The sequence below is a fragment of the Canis aureus genome, chromosome 6 (assembly GCF_053574225.1).
Source record: "Canis aureus isolate CA01 chromosome 6, VMU_Caureus_v.1.0, whole genome shotgun sequence".
Classification (NCBI taxonomy): domain Eukaryota; kingdom Metazoa; phylum Chordata; class Mammalia; order Carnivora; family Canidae; genus Canis; species Canis aureus.
Window position 1 is genome coordinate 48115971 of NC_135616.1, and position 25714 is coordinate 48141684.

The following is a 25714-nucleotide window of genomic DNA, read 5'->3' on the forward strand; positions in this document are numbered from 1 at the left end:
CACGAGCCCCACCCATCCTGTCCATTGCCATTCTCCTCCAAGGCAGTTGTGCCTCTTCACCTTAGCTGTCTCTGCTCCACCAACTTCTGAACTACATGAGGAAAGGGGTTGCTGCTGATTCATCACCATGCACAGCTCAGTCTCCAGATATTAAATAAAATGACTTGCTGAATGAATAAAGTTGCTGGATTTCCAAAGTCAAAGGTTAGGAATCTGAGTGTCTATTTACTGGCATCTCTGGGTCAATTGCCCAAAATGAACATGTTATGGCAGTAAATTGGAATTAGATTATATGTTTTATAAGTGATTCAATTCTGTCCAATTTTACAAATTAAACCCATAAGAATATTGCATGAAGCAAAGGTCAATTACTAAATAAAAGTAAAAAATCGCATTGCTAAAATAAAGTAAAATGTTTAGAAATATTAGCATCAGGGGCACCTGAGTGGTTCAATTAGTTAAGCATCTGACTCTTGACTTTGGCTCAGGTCATGATCTCAGGGTCTTTGGATCAAGCCCTGAATCAGGCTATGAGCTCAGTGTGGAGTCACCTCTACCTCTTCCTCTACTCCTTCCCCCATTTGCATTCACATTCTCTCTCTCTTAAATAAAATCTTTTAAAAAAGAGAAAGAAAATCACTAACATCAATTTCTTTTTTGAATTTCTTCACTTCAGAATCACTCACTTTCTCCCTTTTCCTCTTTCTCTCTTTCTTTCTTCCTTTTTGTAATTTTGTTCTTAGACATTTTTCCCTCTGTGTACCAAGGACAGTTTTTACTTGGAAGCAAACATTTGATGTCTGTCACATCATTTCAGAATCCACCTGAAGAATCATAACCATAACACAATGAACTTCAATTTGTTCTGACCTTTTTCTGCCAATGCCAGTGCAGCAGTGCCTCATGGTATCTTATTCTGGAAAAGGTGATCTGTAAAGAAGTTTTAAAAAGTATTATTGGGATTCTTTGATGACTAAACAGAAGAATAAAATGAAAAGTTGTCTTAAATTCAGACCTTACCATGGTATAGAGAGGGATAAAGGTAGATGGCATAATAGCATGAAGAAATTGCTCCATGTTCTTTTGGAAGATGAACCACCTCGAGTTGACATGTGCTCGCATCTGTAATAATGTAAGAGTCTTAAAGAACACCTCAAATGAATGACCTTTATTTCTTTGCTACAACGTTATACTTCATTCTTATTCACTGGAAAACTGATCACAAAGTAGTCAAATTCTTATTTCTTTAATAGTCATTTCTGATCCTTTTTAGTAAAAGTATAGGAGATTACCTTGAAAAGGTTGAGCAATTGCACAAAACCTCTTAGAGAACTCTATTTTCCTCAAGAGGCAATACAGGAACCTAATTCAGTGAAAAATTTGTACAACCAAATCTGAGGATAGTCTGTGGTTCCACAGATTTGACTAACTGCCATTGTTTCCTAGCTGGTTTGGAATCTTCTTCATGCCAAGAAGGGATCTTTCAGGCGACATCTGTCTTGACTTACTTCATATTGAGAACTAATACTGTGTTATAGCTGTCACAAAAACACAAAGCAGGTTACATCAGTGAAGCTTTTCAGTATCTTATAGAACTTCCTTCACCACATATGAAACAATTCTGCTCAAACTGAAATCCACTTTATTTTTTTCTGTCTTCAGGAGAGATGGAAAATACCTAGACTCTTTTCTTTAAATTTATCTTGTAAATTTTTTCATTTGATCATTTAAAAACTGTAACCATAGTTATTTACTGTGAACTTTTCATGTAACTGACTCAAAATGTAATTGTGTTTTTCTTCTGAGTATTAATCTTCGAACTATGTATTTCTTTGGTATATACATATTTTTTTTTAGTGCATAAGGCCCCAAAGGATATCTAAAGCTACTCCAAATTTGTAGCTTATAATGTTAAGAGTGTTAAGGTCATTTAAGGTTTCTTAAATCTTCCAAATATGTTAATACATATCAAAATTATAGTTTCCTTAAAATAAAATATGATTAGCTCTACCAAATGTCTAAGTTTTGAGCCTGTGAATTATCAATTATTGAAGCCAGACATTTTGTCATCTTTGTTACTTCCAGATGTCCCTAAAATGTAGATAGAGATGATGTGTGGGGATCATTGTCACATCTACAGTCACAATCCACCCATGTGCGAGGAATGCTCTGTGGTGTGTGTGTATGGGGGCGGGGGGTTGGTACCTATTTTTATTAGCATGTATGTGATGGGTCAGGAGCAAAGAAAAATTAAAGAACATTTATGATTTCTGGGGAATATCACAGAGTAGGAGGATCCTAGGGTCACCTCATCTGATGGATACACCTAGATAACAATGACATCAGTGTAAAAAACCCAGAAAATGTCCTGAAACTGGCAGAACAAATTTTCCATAGTTGAATGTAGAGAGGAGGCTACATCAAAAAGGGTAGGAAGGGCAGAGACACAGTTAGGAGCCAAACTTCCCCACAGGACTATACACAGGAGGTAGGGATACTGCTGGCATGGAGCGGGGTGAGCAGGACACTCCACACCAGGCACCTTAGGCATAGGGCATCCACACTGGGAGGACAAATCCCCATAACATTTGGCTTTGAAAATCAGAGGGGCTTAATTTGGATATTTCCTACCATCAGTGGGGCTTAACACCTGGAACTTCAAAAATCAGAGGGCTCTGCTGGAGGAGAGCTGGAGGGTGAGAAGAAACTGAGTCCCTACCCCTAAAGAGACAGTGCAACAAAAGCCTTACTCTATACAATTTAGCATAGAAGCAACAGTTTGAAAAGTGCCTGGGAAATGTGGGAAGATTTATTTACTAATCTCAGAGTATGTGCTAGAGGAACAAATATCTTTGGGAGACTTCACAAAACCCCAAAGAGCTGGCGCATGCCATTCGCACCTGCCCCCAGCCTCAACACACAGAACCACTGCAGCACCAACAAAATAACAGCATACCTACTCCCACATTTTCCTGCAGACTTGCCCCCTCCAATACACCCTTGGCAGGACTCCATCCAAAGCAGTACCACAAGCTGGGCAATGGCAAGCAGCCCCAACAGGGGCCAGCACCACTGCAAAGTGACTCCTGCCCTAGGGAGAAAGAAATATAACCACACATACCTGTCCAGACATCTGGTCTGACTGCAGGCCCTGCTCACCAACAAAAACTTTACAGGGGAAAACAGGGAGAGTGTGCACTTTGACGGCATCACAGCTCTGACCAACACCTTGTCTGAAGGTAATCCCAGTTTGGCTCACTAACTACATAGGAAAAAACTCTGTCCACAACAGGCAAAGACAACTTCTGCAGATGCTTGGATTGAAGGCAAATGTTGGTCAACATTTGGGCACAGGCGACTAACAGAGGAGACTCCCCTGAAGTGTCAGGTGCTGGTTGGTGAACAGGGGACACTGCACTACAGGGCACCGTAGGACCTCCTCTTCAAAGGGGTACTACTTTCTATGTTTGAGCAGAAGATGTAGCTGACTTTCCTAACACACAGAAATAGACACAGAGATTTAAAAAAACAGAGAGGAATGAGTCCCAAATGAAAGAACAAAAAAAATCAGAGCAAGAGACCTAAATGAAATGGAGATAAGAGGGGTGCCTGGGTGGCTCAGTAGGTTAAGTTGTCTGCCTTTGGCTCAGGTTATGATCCCAGGGTCTTGGGATCAAGCCCCACATTGGGCTCCATGCTCAGTGGGGAGTCTGCTGCTCCCTCTTCATTTGCCCCTCCCCCTCTGCTCATGCTCTGTCTCTGGTTTTCTCTCTCTCAAATAAATAAAAAATGTTAAAAAAATAAATGGAGATAAGTAATGTGCCTGATAGAGAATTTAAAGTAAAGGTCCTAAAGTTATCCATTGGACTTGAGAAAAGAGTGGAGGACCTCAGTAAGACCTTCAACAAAGAGATAGAAAACATACAAAAGAACCAATCAGAATGAAGAGCTCAGTAACTGACATTAAAAATATACTAGAGGGAATAAATAGTAGACTAGAGAATGCAGAGGAATGGATTAGTGACCAGGAAGACAGAGTAATGGACAGCAATCAAGGTGACTAGGAGAGAGAGAGAAAAAAATGAAAATAGACTAAGGGAACTCTGACACTATCAAGCATAATAATATTCAAATTATAGAGATCCCAGAAGGACAAGAGAGAGAAAATGGGGCAGAAATTTATTTAAATAATGGCTGAAAACTTCCTGAATCTGGGAAAGGAAATAGATACCAACAGAAAGCCTCCAACAAAATCAACCCAAGAAGGTCCACACCAAGACATGTAGTAATTAAGAAGGCAAAAACTAGTGACAGACTGTTTTAAAAGCAGCAAGAAAAGAAATCAGTTACACAACAGGGGAAACCTCATAAGTCTATGATTTAAGTTTTTAGCAGAAACTTTACAGACCAGAAGAGAGTGCCATGGTATATTCAAAGTGCTGAAAGAAAAAGCTTGCAGCCAAGAATACACTACCCATCAAGGCTATTATCCAGAATATGAGGAGAGATAAAAAAATTTCCCAAACAAAAGTTAAAGGTATTAATGACACTAAACCAGCCCTACAAGAAATGTTAAAGGGGAGTCTGAGTGAAAAGGAAAGACCATAAATAAGAGTAAGAAAAGTAGGAAGAACAAAAGTAGTAAAAATAAGTATATCTATAGAAATCAGTCAAGGGATTCATAAAATAAAAGGATATAAGTATACCCATACAACCTAAAATGTAGGATGGAGGGAGAGGAGTAAAAAATTAGTGCTTTTAGATTGGGCTCAAACTTAGGTGACCAACTTAATATAGACTGCTGTAAGCATTCTTTGTTATATATAAACTACAAATGAAAAACCCATAATAGATTTCCAAAAATAAATGAATCCAAGTATACCACTAAAGAACCAGCAGACCATGAGAGAAGGAGGCAAGAGAAGGAAGGAACAGAGAAGAATTACAAATTAACCATAAATGAAGCAACAAACTGGTAATAAGTACTACCTGTCAATAATTACCATGAATGTTAATGGGCTAAATGCTACAATTAAAAGACACAGGGTGACAGAATGAATAAAAAAGTAATACCCATTTATATGCTGCCTACAAGAGATTCATTTCAGACCAAAAGACACATGTAAATTGAAAGTAAAGAGATGGGAAGAGATTTATCATGCAAATGAAACTGAAAAGAAAGCCAGGGTAGCAATACTTATATCAGATAAAATAGTCTTCAAAACAAAGACTTAATAAAAGATGAGGACATTATATAAAGGGAATAATCCAACAAGAAGATAGAGCAATTGTAAATATTTATGCATGAACATTGGAGGACTCAAATACATAAAGAAGCTAATAACCAACATAAAAGAAGTAACCAATAGTAATACAACGATAGTAGGGGGCTTAACATCCAACTCATATCAGTGGATAGATCATCCAAACAAAATCAGCAAGGAAACAATGACTTTGAATGACACATTGGACCAGACGGATCAAATAATTCAGAACATTCCATCCAAACACACATGGAACATTCTGTAGAATAGATCACATATTAGGCCATAAAGTAAGTACCAATAAATCCAAAAAGATCAAAGTCATACCATACATCTTTGCTGACCACAATGTCCTAAAACTAGAAATCAATCACAAGAAAAAATCTAAAAAGAACACAAATACATGGAGGTTAAATAACATGTTACTAAATAATGAATGGGTCAGCCAAGAAATCAAAGAAGAAATAAAATACTTTATGGAGACAAATGAAAATGAAAACACAATGGTCCAAAATCTGTGGGATGCAGTGAAAATGTTCCAACTGAGAGAAATTAATAGTAATATAGGCCTACTACCTTCAGAAGCAAGAAAAGTCTCAAGTAAGCAACCTAACCTTACATCTAAAAGAACTAGAAAAAGAACAAACAAAACCCCAAACCAGTGGAAGGAAGGAAATAATAAAAGAGCAAAAATAAATGAAATAAGAATTTTAAAAATTCTTGGGCGGTCCGGGGTGGCTCAGCGGTTTAGCGCCGCCTTTGGCCCGGGGCGTGATTCTGGAGACCTGGAATCGAGTCCCACGTCGGGATTCCTGCATGGAGCCTGCTTCTCCCCTGCCTGTGTCTCTGCCTCTCACTCTCTGTATGTCTCCCATTAATAAATAAATGAAATATTTACAAAAAAGAAAGAAGAAAAAGAAAGAAAGAAAGAAAGAAAGAAAGAAAGAAAGAAGAAAGAAAGAAAGAAAGAAAGAAAGAAAGAAAGAAAGAAAGAAAGAAAGAAAGAAAGAAAGAAAGAAAGAAAGAAAGAAAGAAAGAAAGAAAGAAAGAAAGAAAGAAAGAAAGAAAGAAAGAAAGAAAGAAAGAAAGAAAGAAAGAAAGAAAGAAAATAGTTTAAAAAAAGAATTTTAAAAATTATTGATCAATGAAACCAGGAGTAAGTTCTATGAATAGATCAATTAAATTAATAAATCTTCAGTCAGGCTCATCAAAAGAGAGAGAAAGAAATAGATATAGAGAGGACTCAAATAAACAAAATCAGGAATGAAAGGAAAAATAACAGCTGACACCACAGAAACAGAAAGTATGATAAGAAAATATTTTGAAAAAAAAAAAGAAAATATTTTCAAAAATTATATGTCAACAAACTGGACAACCTAGAAGAAATGGTAAATTCCTAGAGGCATAAAACATCACAAAACTGAATCAGGAAGAAGTAGAAAAATTTGAACAGGCTGATTATGAGCAATGAAATTGAGTCAGAAATCAAAAAATCCTCCACAAACAAGTCCAGGACTAGATGGCTTACAAGTGAATTCTACCAAACATTTAAAGAGTTAATATATATTCTTAAACTATTCCAAAAAATAAAAGAGGAAGGAATGTTTTCAAATTCATTTTATGAGTGCAGCATTACCCTAATACAAAGCCAGGTAAAGACACCACAAAAAAGACAGCTATGGGCCAATATTTCTGATTAATGTCTATGCTAAAATACTCAACATAATATTAGCAAACCAAATCTGACAATACTTTAAAAAAGTCATTCACCATGATCAAATGGGATTTATCTCTGGGATGCAAGTGTGATTTAATATTCACAAATCAATCAATGTGACACATCACATCAATAAGAGAAAAGATAAGTATCATATGTTCATTTCAATTGATACAGAAAAAGCATTTGACAAAGTACAACATCCATTCATGATAAAAACCCCTCAACAAAGTAGGTCTAGAGGGACCATTCCCCAATATAATAAAAGCCATATATGAAAAACCCACAGCAAACATCATACTCTAGTGAAAAACTGAGAGGTTTCTCCCTAAGATCAGGGACAAGATAAAGATGTCCACTCTTACCACTTTTATTCAACATATCACTGGAAATCCAACTATAGCAATCAGAGAAGAAAAGAAATAAAAGGCATCTGAATTGGTAAGAAAGAAGTAAAACTTTCACTGTTTGCAGATAACATTATACTAGATATAGAAAATCCTAAAGACTCCACCAAAAAACTACTAGAACTGAGTTCAGTAAGGTTGCAGGATATAAGATTAATATACAGACATCCTTTGCATTTCTATACATTAATCATGAAGTAGCAAAAAAAAAAAAAAAGTAAGAAAACAATCCCATTTACAATTGCACCAAAAATAATAAAATATTCAGGAATAAATTTAACCAAACAGGTAAAAGATCTGTATTCTGGAAACTATAAAGCATTAATGAAAGAAATCGAAGATGACAAACAGAAAGACCTTCCATGCTCACGGATTGGAAGAACAAATATTGTTATAATGTCAATACTATAAGCAATCTACACATTTAATGCAATACCTATTAAAATACCAATAGCATTTTCCACAGAACTAGAAGAAACAATCTTAAAATTTGTGTGGAACCACAAAAGAGCCCCCAATAGTCAAAGCAATCTTGAAAAAGAATAAAACTGAAAAAAAAAAAAAAAAGAATAAAACTGGAGGTAGCACAATCTCACACTTCAAGATATACTTCAAAGCTGTAGTAACCAAAATAGTACGATACTGGCACAAAAATAGACATAGATCAATGGAAGAGAATAGAAAGCCCAGAAATAAACCCACAAGTATATGGTCAATTAACCTTTGGCAAAGGAGTCAAAAATATGCAATAAGAAAAAGTCTCTTCAACAAATGGTGTTGGGAAAACTGGACAGCTACATGCAAAAGAATGCAACCGTACCACTTTTTTATACCATACACAAAAATAAACTCAAATGGATTAAAGATCTAAACGTGACACCAGGGACGCCTGGGTGGCTCAGCGGTTTAGCACCTGCCTTCAGCCCAGGGCGTGATTCTGGAGTCCTGGGACAGAGTTCCACATCAGGCTCCCTGAGTAGAGTCTGCTCCTCTCTCTACCTGTGTTTCTGCCTCTCTCTCTCTCTCTCTCTCTCTCTCTCTGTGTCTCTCATGAATAAATAAATAAAATCTTAAAAAAAAATAAACATGAGACCTGAAACCATAAAAATCCTAGAACAGAGAGCAGGCAGTGATTTCCCTGATATCAGCCTTAGCAACATTATTCTAGATATGTCTCCCAAGGCAAGAGAAACAAAAGCAAAAATAAACTATTGAAACTACATCAAAATAAAAAGCTCCTGAAGAGCAAAAGAAACAATCAACAAGACTAAAACACAACCTACAAAATAGGAGAAGATATTTGCAAATGACATATTCAATAAAGGATTCATATCCAAAATATAATATATACACCTCAACACCAAAAAGCACCAAATAATCCAATTAAAAATGGAAAGAAGACATGAACAGACATTTCTTCAAAGAAGACATACAGATGGCCAACAGACATACAAGAAGATAACCAACAGACACACAAAAAGGTGCTCAGCAACACTCATTATCAGAGAAGTACAAATCAGAGCCATAATGAGATATCACCTCACACCTGTCAGAATGGCTAAAATAAAAACACAAGAAAGAACAAGCATTGAGGAGGATAAGGAGAAAAAAGAACCATTGTGCGCTGTTAGTGGGAATGCAAACTGGTGCAGCCACTGTGGAAGACAGTATGGAGGTCTGACAAAAAATTAAAAATTGAATTACCACATGAATCAGTAATTCCACTACCGGGTATTTACCCAAGAATATGAAAGCACTAATTTGTAAAGATATATGCACCCATATGTTTACTGAGGACTTATTTACAAGAGTCAAACTATGGAAACAGCCCAACTGTCCATTGGTAGATGAATGGATAAAGAAGAGGTGGTATATATGATATATATACTTGAATATTAGCCATGAAAAAGAAGAAAATCTTGCCATTTGCAACAAGATGGACCTAGAGTATACTATGCTAAGGAAAATAAGTCAGTCAGATAAAGACAAATACTGTATGATTTCACTCATGTGTGGAATTTGAGCAACAAACTAAGCAAAGAAAAAAAGGAGACAAACAAAAACAGACTCTTATTACAGAGAACAAACAAGTGGTTACCAGAGGGGAGATGGGTGAGGGGGTGGTTGAAAGAGGTGATGGGGATTAAAGAGTATATTTCTCATGATGAACATTGAGCAATGTATAGTATTGTTGAATCACTGTATTCTATACCTGAAACTAATTTAACACTATGTATTAATTACACTGGAATTAACATTTTTAAAATTTTGTTTAAAAAGAAAAGACTATTTGTTAGGCTATTAAGAATGATCTCATGGAATAGAGCTCAGCTCCCTCACTCACCTCTATATAGTTGTACATAGATAGGTCTGAGATGGCATGGTCATCTGGAATTCTCAATCTTGAATATTCCGGAAGACACATACCTAGGAGCCAAGTGAAATAATACATCATTTCCAATACAGTCTATGAAAATGTGCCAGGCTCTACACAGATCAAATTAAATGGTATATAATCTACCACTGTTCTAATCTTTTAAAACTTTGGGTAACCATGTAAAGTGACCAATAATCTATGAATACTGAACAATAACACACAGGCATTTCCTATTGTGATTAAATAAAACTTATGATAAAGTTAATATAATATATACTTACTTGTATTATTTCACAAATGGAAAACAGCTCCTTAGAAATGACTGTCAGTGGGCCCCCCAGTCCTGCTTAGAACCTGCTCTTCTCCTTTCTGTCATTTCTTGCCACCCCATGCACATTAGTTTCACTGCACACAAGACACCTTATCAACTAACCATCAGCTCCATCATTATTCTGTGATCTCCCAGAGGCAAGCCTCATGTTTTAATCATGTCCAAAATCTTAACCAGGTAAATGGTAAATACTGAATAAATACTTGATAAATGAACGACTAACATTATAATATAACCCTCATATGGCCAATCAACACTGGTTATTAAGGATGCTATTTAAAAGTCAGAGAACCTGGCTGCCAGTCCCTGCTTCAACACTTGTAGCTATATGACTTTGGGTGAGTTACTTTAAGTCTCTGAGCTTAAATTTGCTCAGTTGTAAAATAGGGACAAGAATAGTGCCTATTCCCCACGCTTTCCATGAAGACCAAATGCAAAAATAGGTTAAAAAATATAGCAAGTGGGACGCCTGGGTGGCTCAGCGGTTGGGCCTTTGGCCCAGGGCGTGATCCAGGAGTCCTGAGATCGAGTCCCACATGGGGCTTCCTGCATGGAGCCTGCTTCTCCCTCTGCCTTTGTCTCTCCCTTCCTCTCTATCTGTGTCACTCAAGAATAAATAAAATCTTTAAAAAATATATAGCAAGATACCCAACACATATGAAATGTTCAGTAATGCTAGTTATGGGTATCATTGTCATAATCAGTTTTGTTATCTTTGTTCTGTAGTAGCTGAGACCGGTGTTGATAGTATGTTCTGATGTTCTGATATATGAACCCTCCATTCCCTCCATCATCCCTATCATTTGCAGATTAATCCCACAGGGGCTGAGACGGGAGAACAAATGCCTCTGGAGCAAAATGACTGGAAAAGGAAGCCAGAAAACCAGAACTTTTCCCTGGACCCTCTAGTCTCTGATCCAGACATGAGTGTCCATGACTTCCTGTAACACCATCACAGACATTTACTGTGAACTTCACTTTGTGCCAGACTTTTTAAAAATAAGCTTTACTTAGCATAATACCCTCTAGTTCCATCCACATCTTTGAAAATGGTAAAATGGAGCATATCTTGGGCAAATATTGGTCCTGGGAACTCTTTTCTTTGTGGGGATCACTACACAGACCTCCGGTTCAAACTTTAAAAGAAACTACATTTCCCTCTCTGAGTGCTCCTTGTCTGACATGGGTAACAATGGCATAGGCTGCTAACAGAAAAGTTTATAATCCTGAACGTGAAATATGCATCATAGGCTTGCGATCATCCAGGGTCAGAATTAGGTCCCAATTAATCAACAGAACTGGTCTATGCCCATTTGAAAAATTTTACTTACTAAAGTCATTATTGAATTTATCCATTAACTCATCAAATACCAAGCAATCTTCGAAGCCCTAAAATAAGAAAAAATGGGGAAAAATAAACTGGAAATAATTCAAGCTTTTGAGTAATTCTGAACAGACTTTCCATTGGTAAGTATAATTCATAGGATGTTTGCCTTCAACCAGCACACAACAGCTACTTAGTCACATTTGGCATTAAATTATGATTACAAAAGACCATCAATTGCATACTTTATGGTTTGTTCTTGCCTAATCATATTGATTATAATGACTTGGAATTTGATAAAAATTTTAAATTGCTCTTATAATGTGGATTGGATTCCATTGCTTCTTTAAGAAGCAAGAATAATTATATTAGTCTATGGGTATTTGAATCATATTTAAACTATTCAGTCTTTAAGGTTCACATTTAGAGCAATTAATGAAAGGATAGAACTCTTATATTAATTTAGTTCCTTTAAGCCAAGATTAAAGCAAGTTTTCAACATCAAGAAGTTCACAAAATTAACCCTAAAAATGTTCTTTTCTGAATGCAGTGGGGAAGAAGAAAATCAAAAGCTAGATTTCCTACTTTCTAGGAATTCGAACTATAGTTTTAGAGACAATATAAAAATATGTAAAAGTTAATATTTTCACATCACTTATAGAGATTACATCTAAAGCATATAAATATACTTGTCAGCTATATAAAGTGTTAATGCTATAGGAAGTTAGAGATTCAAAATACCATATTGGCTGTGATAATAACACTTATAAATTCTTTACTTAATTAATTCGTTTATTCCCAAAGAACTTCTATGCTATAGTTGCTATTGAAAACCCATTTTACAGACAAAAAGTAGGGATAAGTTAAGTTAATTGCATAAGAACATATTCTAATAAATTCTGGAGCCAGGATTTGAACTGGGCCTTATAACTGCCAAGTCCCTTATTCACTATGCTAAAATGGGTGTGTTCTTATGTTTTCATAAAACAAAGTGTTTACCACTACTTTGTAGAAAATATAAGTGATTAGGGTTATAGCTTATTTATACTTGGAATATATCTCCATCACCAAAATAATAGAATACTGTGATTATAAAGCTATTCATCAAACATACACAGAATAATTATATTTAGAATTCCTTGAAATTACTATTTCATATTTGAGCACTATTTCTTTTCAGAAATATTTTTGTCTAGCCAGAACAATTAAAACTTCCATGAAAGCGGTAATTTTCAATGTGAAATCTATTTCATTTTCTTATTCAACTCTGTCAGTTGCGTTTTCCTTTCCTTTGGAAAGAAAAAGTGGAGAAAAAAACAGTTTGGGCTCTTTTTCTTTTTTGAGCCTAACATTTATATATTTATGCATAATCTCTAGAAAAAAATTCAAATTAAGTCTTGAATTCTTGACAGTAAAATTCCCAAATTTCAAGCTATCGATACATTTTCTAACTGCACAGAAAACCATCTTATGCTTTATGCTTTTTCCTACTTGAAATTACTGGATCAAGCAACCCAAGATTTGACCTTAGTTAGTGATCAATCTAACTGCTGGTAGGATTGTGGAATTGATTGTTTTCTAAGAGATTATGCGGGGATAGTTTTAGATATGACTGTTATTTAAGATTTTTTGGTTGAGGCAGACTTACTTGGGGAGAAAGGACTTACTGCATTCATTCCTTGCCCAAAAAAGGGCACTATGGCATGAGCTGCGTCCCCCATCAGCACACAATGTGATTTAAAGTGAAAAGAAGAGCACTTCACAGATATCATGGACTGGGCCGGCAACAGAAAGAAATCTCGCGCCAGGGCTTGCCTTCAGAGGGGAACAATTAGAATGCAACCATGTTAAATTGGGTGTTAAATCCTGCATAATTCTTTCAGCTGTACTGACTTCTTTACCGTTGGATTTTACTGAGAGACACACAAAAATGCCAGAAAGAAAACAGGAAAAAAAGAAACTGAAGTCCCTTCTAGTTCCTGAAATTCCATTGTTCTAATTACCTATGCTGTTTGCAACCATGTTAACCACAACCAACCAGGACAAATTTGACTGCATTTTGAGAACTCAGAATACATTTGTGTGTGTGTGATGAAATTTTATTATCATGCGTAAGGGTCATGCAATTTTCAACTATTCTGGTGTGTTTTAGGTTTTAATGGAAAAATCGAGATGTTGTGCATCTGACTAAACCACACAAACCAAAATTAAAATGAACACTAATTTATATATATTTGGAAGCGGACAATTGATATTCAGCTCATGCTCACCAGGCATCTACAGAAGTTTTTGGCAGCTGTAAGTAGAGAAACAGTATATACCCTCAAGAATTTTAAGTCTGGTTGGAGAGGCAAGAAATAACCATGAACCATTAGGGGTACATTGTGGTGTGCAGAGATTTCTCCTCAACATTAAAGAGGGAGAGATCAGGGCACACTGAATTTGGAGGTAAAAATGAAAATCAACAATTTTAAAGAGACTTGCTGTGGGCAGAGGCACTTAGTGAGATCAAATGATAAGCCCTTGGGAAAGGTGGGGTTGACAGGAGCCAGAGGGGCCAGAGGGGCTGCAGGTCATAAACCAGACAGATGACAAGCCGGGGCGGCTCTGTAAGTGCCAGACCCTGTGCTGAATGAATTATAAGCATGAACTCCTGCAGTCCTCATCAATTTTTGGGAGTAGATATTGCCATCTACTGTTATGTTACCGTGAGGGCCTTGAGAACTAGGAAAGTGAACCCAGCTAGTCAGTGAGGAGCCAGACGTGGCATCTGCTGGGCCTTGGACCTGTGTGTCCACCAGCATCAGGAAGCACAGCCCTGCTCTGCAGCTCACCAACGTCCAGTGGCCTGAGTAAGCCTACTCAGGAGGCAGAAGGGTGGGGGGACACAGGTGACTTGTTTTTCCTGGGGAAACTGACCATGGCCTGGGGTTTTCAGAATCCCTGCTCACAACACAACATCCGCTTAGACTTTTGCGCTAAGGCTGGCTTCCTGTCTAGGATCAGTTACGTTTAATCAAAACTAAAGTAAGGTGCATGATCTTTATTTGAATTTTGAATAACTCAAACCAGTAAAGCAAAAGGTATACTTGCACATCTTGAAACTTACTCTCCAATTAGAGGGATGGAATCTGGAAAGTACTTCTTGAAGAAATTCAGCACATCACTGCTGGTTAGAAGTTTTTCAAAGTCTTCAAAGGGCATGAACAAAGTACACGTGAAAGATTTGTTCTGCGAGAAGAGGAGGAAGAGTGTGAGAGAATCTAGTCTCAGGTTCTAGCTGTAGCTGAGGGGCACCTGGCACGAATGTACAGACCATCAGGAAAGACACACTGGCTTTCTCCTCTCACTTCTAAAGAAAAACCCCACCAAGCCCCAGAAGCTGCCCAGATTCCTGCTTACTAGAGTTCTACCAAGCAAACATTTCATCAAGCAAACACTATACTCTTTGGATTACTAACTGGCTAGTTGGATTGAATTTCTCCTTGCTTTTTCTGTCTCTTGTTCCTTTTCAGATAACACTAAGAGGCATTGGATCCTAGCATTGCTACCAAGGGACAGAAGAAGATCAACTAGAGAAATACATAGTTAGATTTATCGAACAAAAGAAGTTTCTAGGGTCTAATGGAAGAACAGCCAAGCCTTTTTTTTGACAATCTATATTCCAATGTCCCAGACACCTCAAAGACTAGAAGGACTTTCCTTGTGTAGAGCCGGAATCTCTCTGGCTTTATTTGAAGGCCATTTCTTCCTACTCTGTTTTGGGGGAGATGACAGGCACTACCACATACAACGTGCCATTTGTCATTTATATATGTTCAATCTCCTTTCCACTATAAATAATCAGGATTCTTCCAGGTTTTTCCTTAGGAATCCCATAGTTTCAATGATATAATCAGTAAATAGACTAAACAATGAGGTTAGGTACACATATGCTAAGTATAAAGGTAATTGGGCATACATACAAAATACAAAAGTAATGAAAAACTTTAATTATAGATGCAAAACTACATTTAAAAATTTTAGATTACCATGTTAGGCAGTGCAATCATCATAAAGGTATTTCTAGGCCAAATATGCAGATAATTAGGTTCCATGGCATACTGTAGGGGGAAAAAGTATATTTGTGTTAGATTGGTACATTAATGCAGCCTATCTATAAAGCTGACTCTGCTGGTATTGTAACTGTTTCCATAGCAATTCAAATAGCATCATACACATGGTGATATGCGCACCTACTGTTATTTTTTTTAAGATTTTATTTATTTATTCATGAGAGACAGAGAGAGAGAGAGAGAGGCAGAGACACAGGCAGAGGGAGAAGCAGCCTCCCTGCAGGGATCCTGACATGAGACTCCATCCCTGGTCTCCAGGATCATGCCGTGGGCTGAAGGAGGCGCTAAATCACTGAGCCACCCAGGCTGTCCACACCTATTGTCATTTAAAGTAGGTGCTTTCTGTCCTGTCTTTAGAAACTCATATTACTTAGGTGGGTTCGAAATACCAGATAAAATTCAAGATTTGAACAAGTTATGAAGTGTTCTCTCTCTCTCTCCTTCTCTCTTTATGTCCATGCACATAATCAGACACCCCCCACATACATACATACATACATGTATATACATACACACTATATACATACACATATAAACTATATATATGTACATATATTTGTGTGTGTGATATTTTTAAACTTTATTTTTCACATTACTTGGGGACTTAGTTGTATGAATAGAAAGGTCCTAAGTTTAAATTTCATGGGCAAATATAATTTTACAAACAAGCATCTTATCCTTGTTTGCTTGCTTCCTACTTGCTTCCTACAACATAAATAATAGAAAGAAGTCTACTCTTTTTAGCGACCCCATGACAACCCAATAGCAGCCTGAGTGAGTATTGATTGCTTGGGCAGATCAACTAAAGCCAAAGACCCAACTGATCCTAATCCTGGAGATTCCCAGGGGTATCATGCACATATAATCAGTTTTTAACCATTTCAATGTGCGTTTGTTACATGGTAAGAAGAACACAGAAAGCACAGCATAGGCTTCTAGCCAGCATTTTCACATTCTGTTAGAGTTCTCTGTGTCTTCCTTCCTGCCTTTTGTTCTCAGAGCCTCAAAGAAAGCTCAATGTGCAGACACAGGAATGAGTCAGTGCATAACTCTCTGGCCTCAAAAAGGTTACAGTGCAGTTGAATAGGCAGACGTTGAAGTAGAAGTATAGGAAATAAAAGTTGGGCAGGTAAGAAATTTGTAGGGCTGGAGTAGTCAGAACTACAAAGGGATTCATAGGTTAGATAAGAAGTGAAGGACTTCTGGGTGAGGGTGAACTTGCCAAGCAAAGCAGTGTTTTAGGTAAGGAGTTTAGAAAGTGTGAGCAAGGAGACCAGCCTTGATTAGGCAAGTGGTCCTTGCTTTTCCCTCTTGCTATCTTTGGACCACTTCTATGACCTTTTAGAACTCTAAAAGAGAAGAGTGAAGCTGAAACTGATTTAGTTTCAGTTTTATTGAATTAGTGAAGGTTCAAACGGCTGATAAAAAGTTTGGGAGACAATACATACCCCAACTCCTATCCTCACCATTGACATAAATAGTGGTATATATGTTGTTTTGATGTAGCAGCTATGATGCCAAGAATGTGTTGGTGTTCATTCATATTTCACGACTCTAGAAAATAATCCCTTAAAATTTCAGCTTATTACCAGGTCATGCTCTTAATAGATATCTTTATTCAAGAGCAGGCCCAAGGTCAGTCTCCAATAATCCATTGGGCCTTTACCTCAAGTCTCTCCAAATGTGAAATGTGAACAAAATAGGTGCTTGCTATGCAAAAGCAGGTTTGAGATGAGCTTCCCATCTAATCCTTGAGAGCAATCCCCCAATATTCAACCATGGTCTCCCTCAACCAATCTTTCTCCCCCACTCCAACCCCTGGAGATGGAATGAAGAATCCATTGTATTAAAGAAGGGGGAGGCAGAAAGACAGAGACAGATGGAAGGAAGGAAGGAAGGAAGGAAAGAAGGAAGGAAGGAAGGAAGGAAGGAAGGAAGGAAGGAAGGAAGGAAGGAAGGAAGGAAGGAAGGAAGGAAGGAAGGAAGGAAGGAAAGGAGAGAGAGGGAGGGAAGGGAGTTTTCCTAGGATTATTTTGCGGCCATGTTAAAATACTCCTAGGTCTGGATCCCACTGGTAGTCAAAACAGTGTTTCTTTAAGGGTAGATAGTTTTTGTAAACCACTAATCATCTGTATTAAGTATGAACACCTAGAACAAATATATGACTATCTTAGATCTACATTAGGAGGCATGATTGCACTCACGTCTGGGGCAATTTTTCAACAGAATCCTATTATCCTACAACCCAGAATGATCAGATCCTGGGCAAGGAGAACAAGGCTCACCTGAAAACATAAAATTAGTACTTCAGAATTACCAAATAATTTTGTGACCAGGAGGAAGAAATAGACAATGATTTAATGTTAAAATATGGATTTGACTGGTTGATACAGTTTGGTATATACCTGTTATGTAACAGGTGTTAATTAACTATTTTATAGATGTCTGAATTTCAAATAGGAAAGATTGCATCTTACCTTAAAAATAGACGTTTTATATGCAAATCAAATTTTAACTAACACTATTTATCTTTGCCTATAAGCCAAGATCCTTATTGCTTCCTTTAAAAAAAAAAAGATTATTTATTTATTTATTCACTAGAGACACACAGAGAGAGGCAGAGACATAGGCAGAGGAAGAAACAGGCTCCACACAGGTAGCCCAATGCGGGATCTGATCCTGGGACTCTGGGATCATGCCCTGAGCCAAAGGCAGACACCTAATGGCGGAGCCACCCAGGCGTCCCTTCTTATTGCTTCTGTTGGTATTTTAATTTCCCTTAGTAAGTTCCTGCATTTATTTGCTTCTGACAATATAAAACATACCTATGATGTTTGCCTCCGACCACATAGGGTTGAACTTGAGAATCAGGAAGTGCGAAAAATGCAATGGACATCTCTTTGCAACAGCTTGCTTTTCACTTTATTTAATAACTGTTATTTGATATAATCATTAGTATAAGAGCTCTGGATTACTAATACACAGAAGGATTCCCGACCCATTTTTTTCTCCCAGGAAAAAAATAGAAAAAATGACATGACTATGTCAGACTAATTCCCTGTGCATTTCGAGTAGGGTAGCTGTGATGCCTCTTCTTCCCTGCCCACTGAAAAAAAGCGTATCTTGATGGCAAAGGAGAGAAGTGATATTATTAAAGGGATATTTCCACACCCAACTTATTATGTCTTACAAAGGACTATGACAGACCTCAGAATTCATCCAGACATGTTGCCAAGAATGAGTGCACTGGAATATACGTCTTCGCTAGTCCACAGGGTGGGAGGACTGTGGGAGGAGCCAAAGAAAGGAAAGGACTTACATCCCCATTCTTGGGTGGAATCGTGAGCTCCATGTACCCATGAGGAATATACTGCTGACTGTAATCAAAACGAGGTTTCTTCATGAGGTAAGTTCTGACAGTGGAATAGGCTCCATCACATCCTACAATGAGGTCATAAGTGATATCTACAGGAACTTCGTCAGATCTGAAAAATAAAATGTACTATAAAAAAACAGTCTCATGGTAAAAATGATGATGGATATAAAAAGTAGCAACTCAGGGAGTGGCCACTCCTTACTTGTACATATCTGACTTTGAACTTGAAGTCAATAGCTATAGAATAAAGATGACAGCCGTCATCCTCATGACAGTATTGCTCACAAGAATAAGAATAACACCACCGTACTGATTAATAAGGACATGCCAGGCTACGGAAGTGTGACTAAAGCTTGAGGTCTCTGCACAAAGGGAGGGAGTCTCAAGAAGAAAGCTGAGTGAGGGAAGGGGTGGATCACAGCAGGGACGTTCTCAAGACTTGCCAAGAGCAATATGCTTAGCTTGAGTGGAGAGCATCAGAAGATAAACTCAGGAAAGGAATACAATGTGGGGATGGAAAGGAGGAAGGAGAAAAAGAGAATTTTAAATGTCAAGACAAAAGGTTTAAACACATTCTTCTGACAAAAGAGAGAAAATAACGTTTTCCTTTGAGGGGATGATGTATGAAGAATAGTAATTTAAGAACTGGCACTGGAAATATTGAACTGGAGGCAGAGTGAAGGAGGGAGGGGACAAGGAGAGGAAAAGGTGACCACAGCAGTCTGCATGTGTAGGTGTGAGAGCCCAGAAACGCAAGGCTCAGGAGAAAGACATAGGCTCTGAAGCCATCAGCTAGTAAGACAGACTGGGCAGGGGCCATAGATTTAATGGGGGGAAACAGAGAAGAGGGCGCACCAAGAATGATTCTAATTATTTGGGTTAGCACTAGGGAAGTCAAGAGTGGACGTGTTTGGAGAGAAATAGATGGTGAAGTTTTAATATGTGTTTGAGATCATGGCAAGAGATACCTATGATGATGTCGAACAGGAAAATAGCATGGAGTAGGATCGAATGAGGATTGAGAGTGAAGAGACTGAAGATAGAGACACGGCCTCGAGAAGTTCATTTTAGCAAAGTGAATTTATAAGTGGTTGCTGAACGGACTGGGAATCCATGACACAACCCAAGAATGGGACACGGGGCTAGTAACTTTAGAAGAAACAGAGGCAGCCAAGGAGAGTCAGTAGATAAATAGCTTCCAGAGAGAGAAGAGGAAACGCAGGGCAGTGGAGGGTCATCTGTGTCAAGGGCAGAGAGCCTTTGAAGAGGGCGGTCACCAGAGTGGAGCATGGTAGGACCCTGAGCCAGCCTGAGTATCAAGAAGAATCACTGGTGTTGGTATTGAGAAGGCATCCAAGGCTTTTTTTTTTTTTTAAAGATTTATTTTTATTTATTTATGATAGACATAGAGAGAGAGAGAGAGAGAGAGAGAGGCAGAGACACAGGCAGAGAGAGAAGCAGGCCCCATGCCGGGAGCCCGACGCAGGACTCGATCCTGGGACTCCAGAATCGCGCCCTGGGCCAAAGGCAGGCGCCAAACCGCTGAGCCACCCAGGGATCCCCCAAGGCTGGTTTTTGATCTGAAATTCTTAGAGTCCCTTTTAGTAATCATTTAACGCTTTCAAATAAGCCAGAGAACAAAGTTTACAAATGCAGTTCCCCACCCCAACCCTTCACCTCTGCTGTCAACAGGCTGACTGGTAATTACCCAACCACTGTGATGACTCCTTCCTCAGGATTACATTTCAGCAGCCTGTGGCCAAAGTGCACCTTCACGTTGGGATATTTCTCAACAGCTGAGGAGACAAAGAACAGCAAATAGAAATGGAATTCCAATTCTTGTTTCACTTATTCAAATTGAAATAGTAATCATTTTCTGAGAACAGTATGTTAGAGACATTTATTCTTAAGAACGTAAAAATGAATTAGTTAAAATGGTAATTTGACCACTATTTGGCAAATGTTCCAGGACAATTTGGTAGTAAAAGTGACGAATACAAATCAACTATCCTCATCCAAAAAAAAAAAAAAATCCAATTAATTCTATTATGCAAACTCTTACGTTGCTGTGATGATTGTCACCCTGGAAGAGAAGCAGGCATCACATATTTTTTAAGTTGCCTCTAATTTAAGACTTTATGCTTAGAAATACTTAGCCAAACTCCCTTTTACATGCTATGCCTCATTCTTTATCTCTTTTTAGTAAGTCTCTAGACTTCTGAGTCACATCACAAATATAGATTTTTTTATACTAATTATTTTTGTAATCAAACACCAGAACACTTAGGGGACAAAGAAATGAGTAAGAAGATTTAAAACTTCTCCATAAACAGAATCAAATTATTTTAGTGCTTTTTTATATTGTCTGCTGGCAATCTATAGAAGGTAGTGAATTCATCATATTCTTGTTGTAACAGTAAAAAATTATTTTTGTCCCCATTAATTCTCATGGATAGGATGCCTATAATTACAGGCTATTTATTGTTCTTAAGGCTACAAATCAGATTTATTTATGTGTAAGAAATCTTTTGGAAAATAACTTTGGAGAAATCAGCGTTTATGTGAACCACTAAGGATATCTTTTATAAACACAAAATGTGTTTGTGGAATCAATCTTTTAAAAAATTAAATTTTTTAGATTCATTTTTAATTTAAATGTATACTAATATATCCCAAAGAATTTTCCACAAACACTAGTCCTGGAATATGCCCCCTAACAAAAACCAGTTTGTAGTCAAAGCCATTTGTAAAATCCTGACACTTGGAACTTTCTTACTGTGCAGTCCTGGTCCTCAGCCATATGTGGCTAGTCTGAATGGAGATGTGTTGTGCACATTGGGTTTTGGTAACTCAGTACAAAAAAAAAAAGTTCTCACGAATAACCATCTTCTATTGATTACACATTGAAATGATAATATTTTGGATATATTAGGCTCAAATATATTGTTAAGCTCAACTGTTTCTTTTCTGTTTTTAAAATGTGGTAAATATAAAGTTTTAAATACACACATAGCTGGCTGGCATCTGTGGCCATGTATTAGACAGAGCTGCTCTAGAAAATCCACCACACAGGCCAACAGCATAAAGAGCCTGGGAAATACTGTAAGAAAACTTTTAAAACTTATTTCGTGCAACATTTATCAAATTTACTTGCCCACATGTCCTTTTCCTGCTTGCTTTGCTTTACAATTATTAACATCCCCTCAAGTAGTGAACCATGAAACAATCCTACAGGAAGTACAGGGCAATGATTTTATCCCCATGTCTTTGGTGGGGGGAGGTGTTGTTCAGCCAGGAGCAAGTGTTTGCACGCAGAGCGGGCAGTTCACACATTTGTGTAAAGGAATGACAGCTGTGTGAAAGAATTCATATGTCAGACAGCGTTTAAGAGCGAAGAGAGTCCACGTCCACTCTATTCACATATTAATGGCATTTATGAAGTTGCTCACCATGCAGCACATTTCTAAGGAAAAATAGGTCCAGGAGCTTCTGGTCTGTCTACCAAGATCAGCTCTTTCCAAATTGTAGTTCCTACTGTTAGCGGATGTTTCATGTGTAATATTGGAGGTACAGACTCTATGGGATAAGTGCATGGACTTTGGAGTAAGAGCTCAAGCTCCAGCCCAGAATTTAACACTTATTAACAGTGTGGGGTGCTACTCCGGGGAGCTCTGGAAGCCTCCTTCACCGTCTTTAAAGCTGAGGGAAAAGGAGTTCTCAGCTCCAGGAGCTTTTGAGATGGTTATATACATTGATGCATGTATAACACTTAACATACTTCCTGGTGAATATTTGCTCTCATTTTTATCTTAATAGATTCAGAGGATGCTCTAAAGAAATCGTCTTAGGTCTGCTATATACTACTTTTAAAAAAGCTGTTTGGGGACTTCTTGAGATCAATGAGTATATCCAGCAACCTATACCCCCTCCCAACATCTACCCATCCAAAGGATAGTCTTGCGAATATAAGTAAAGAAGTAGAATTAAGAAAAATACTAAGCCATATTTCTGAAGTCCCTGGTGGATCAGCAGGAGTGAGCTTCACAGGCTCCTCCTGCCAGTTCAGTTAAATTCAATTCAACAGACACACTGCAAACTCATGCTGGGTAGGGGCTGTGGAGAAACACAAATAAACCATGTAGAAGCTCTGCTCTCTACAACTCAGAGGCTGCTGGATTGCACAGAGGAATTGATTTAAAAGTCAGTAGAGTGGGTGGCTCAGCAGTTTAGCGTCTGCCTTCGGCCCAGGGCCTAATCCTGGAGACCCGGGATCGAGTCCCACGTCGGGCTCCCTGCATGGAGCCTGCTTCTCTCTCTGCCTGTGTCTCTGCCTCTCTCTCTCTCTGCATGTGTGTGTGTGTGTGTGTGTGTGTGTGTGTCATGAATAAATAAAATCTTTAAAAAAAATAAAAGCAGAAGTGTCTTGCCCTATGGGGCAAGTGTCTTGCCCTATGGGGAATGGATCTGATTAGCACACATGCTGATGAGAAGAAAAAGTGTTATAACCAAGGGCTACAGGGCAGGTACTTGAGCTGATTATCCAAGCTACAGATTTAATTTGCAATCCAGTGGCTTTTCCATTAATGGGTGGGTCTGTAACACATTGAAGTCTTCAGGGCATATTTCACAACTTCCTCTTTTTCAACCTCTTATACCCTCTACCTATTGGGTCTCCTACAAATACCCTGAGCTTCCACCCTCCCCTCCGACCCCCATGCTCTAGCTTTAGTCCAGGGCTTGGTTCACATGCAAGGGATTATTCCAAATACTCTAAAGACCACATCCCTCCAACGTCTGCTTTTCATCTTTCTGTAGTGTGGAGCTAACTGTGTCACTTTGCAAGGTGTTCGAGAGTGTCTTATCCTCTAGTCCATGAGTTCTTTAGGGAGTGAGCACTCATTCATCCCAATGCTGAGAAGACAATGGGAATTTAATGTGTATTGAACAAATGATTTTTATTTAGATCAGTGATAATATGCAAAAGAGACACTGGAGCATGTATCACTACAACTTTTCAAGGACTTTGTATTGTACATAGACTTGCACTAATAATAACCCATGAATGATCCATGAAAAGCAATAGTAAGCAGATCCCAGCAAATCATGTGACAAGGTTGGACTTTACTGAAATGACATTTGCTGGATAAGCATTGGACTTACCAGTCAGCAGATCCTTGTTAAGATTTTCTCTGCTTATAGAAAGAATATACTGCAAGAAAAATATAACAGATACTGTAGGCTTCTGGGCAATGGACAAACATACCTCACATCATTCACTCAGCAACAGGAAATAACTAGCAGGGGGTTGCAAGCTTAGTTTTGTAATCATCTAGCTAAGTAGCTTTTTAAAAAAACAAAACAAAACACTATAACCAAATACACATAATAAAATGTTCAATATTAAACTTAGGTTTTTTTCAAGGTTTGATGCCACAAAAACCAAATCCTTGTCTTACAGCAAAAATGTTATTTTAGCTAAGATAGTTTTGTTTTAACAACATCTCATACTTTCATGTTAGGTCTCCAAATGAGCTGTTAATGACGACAGTATCACTAGAATAAATGTGCAATTTCCTAAAGAGAATACTTTGAAGGTATTCATTTCAATGTGAAAGCACTGTGTGTGGGGTTAATGGCGGTGGTGGTGAGGAAAATATTGATAGAAGTGTAGGGTCAGTCCTCACTGGGGCACATGTTCTTTTTTCTCTTTTTCTTTCTTTTTTTTTTTTATAGGACAATTCAGCAGGCTGACTGTTCCATGAGGCACAGTGGGCCCAATGCCTAGGGGGTCACATACTTTTTGGGGCCCATGAAAAGTTTCTACTTTTAGTTGATACTAAAATTAGAAGAAAAAAATAGATTCAGAGGATGCTGAGATTCATTATATTCGTATATATATATATATATTCATATATAACAAATATATGAGAATGAATCTAGCCCGGATTATTTAATCTTTATACCAATGCACTTATGAAATCTAATTTCTAGTACCTATTGTTTCAGAGAGAGGGACCCACAAAGGCAAAAGTGCCTTTTCAGAGCCCCGGAAAGTCATAATGCAGCCTTGCCATTCAAGGATATGAGTGTATTCCTTAAAAATTTAAGCATACATTTCCCAAACTTAGAAGCATCTCATCATTTAATGCAAATATGGTAATTTATAAATCTTCACCTCACCCAAAAGTAGACATTTATTATTAACAGCCAAATCTATAGTTGGTATAAAAATAACTTGGTCATGCTACAAAGACAATGACTGAGAAGAAGCTTCCTGTGTCTTTGCTATAAATTAAAATTAATAGGACTTCTTCATTCTCGGCATCTTTGTTCTGTTTTCCAGTCTTCTGTGTCATTAATCTCCTCGTTTCGATGGAAACCACACTTGTTATTCAAAGTATGTTAGGAAACATTTAAACTAGGAAGGCTCATTTATGTGGGGAAAATATTCTGTCCATATCGGTTGCCAGGCTGGGTTGACACTTGCATCATTGGAAACCGATACGCACACTGGTCCTGTGGAGGGAGTCCCTGTCCATTCTACCCAGAGTCCGTGGGCAGCATTGTGTCATAAGCAAAAGTTAGAGCCTCCCCCACCAAGTCTCACTTCTCCAATGCCTATTCTAAAAGGTTGATGTTATGAAGAAAAAATATGAATGAGAATAAACAAGTCTTCACAATACATATAAATCAAACCATCATGCTGTTCACCTTGAACTTACAATATGATGTATGCCAATTATTTCTCAGTAAAACTGGGGGGAAAGCCCTCACGTCTGGTGAGGGCTACAAAGAAATAATTC

General features: G+C 37.9%; 1 protein-coding gene across 1 annotated transcript in view; it reads right to left on the reverse strand.

Moving 5' to 3' along the window:
* Positions 1–25714, reverse strand: part of KMO (kynurenine 3-monooxygenase) — a 54188-nt gene that overhangs the window by 1045 nt on the left and 27429 nt on the right. Inside the window, 10 exon segments of the mRNA XM_077901485.1 lie at positions 871–930; positions 1021–1122; positions 9733–9815; positions 11428–11485; positions 13088–13235; positions 14530–14651; positions 15452–15523; positions 18855–19020; positions 20620–20707; positions 24072–24120. Coding sequence (XP_077757611.1) covers positions 871–930; positions 1021–1122; positions 9733–9815; positions 11428–11485; positions 13088–13235; positions 14530–14651; positions 15452–15523; positions 18855–19020; positions 20620–20707; positions 24072–24120 — 948 coding nt within the window.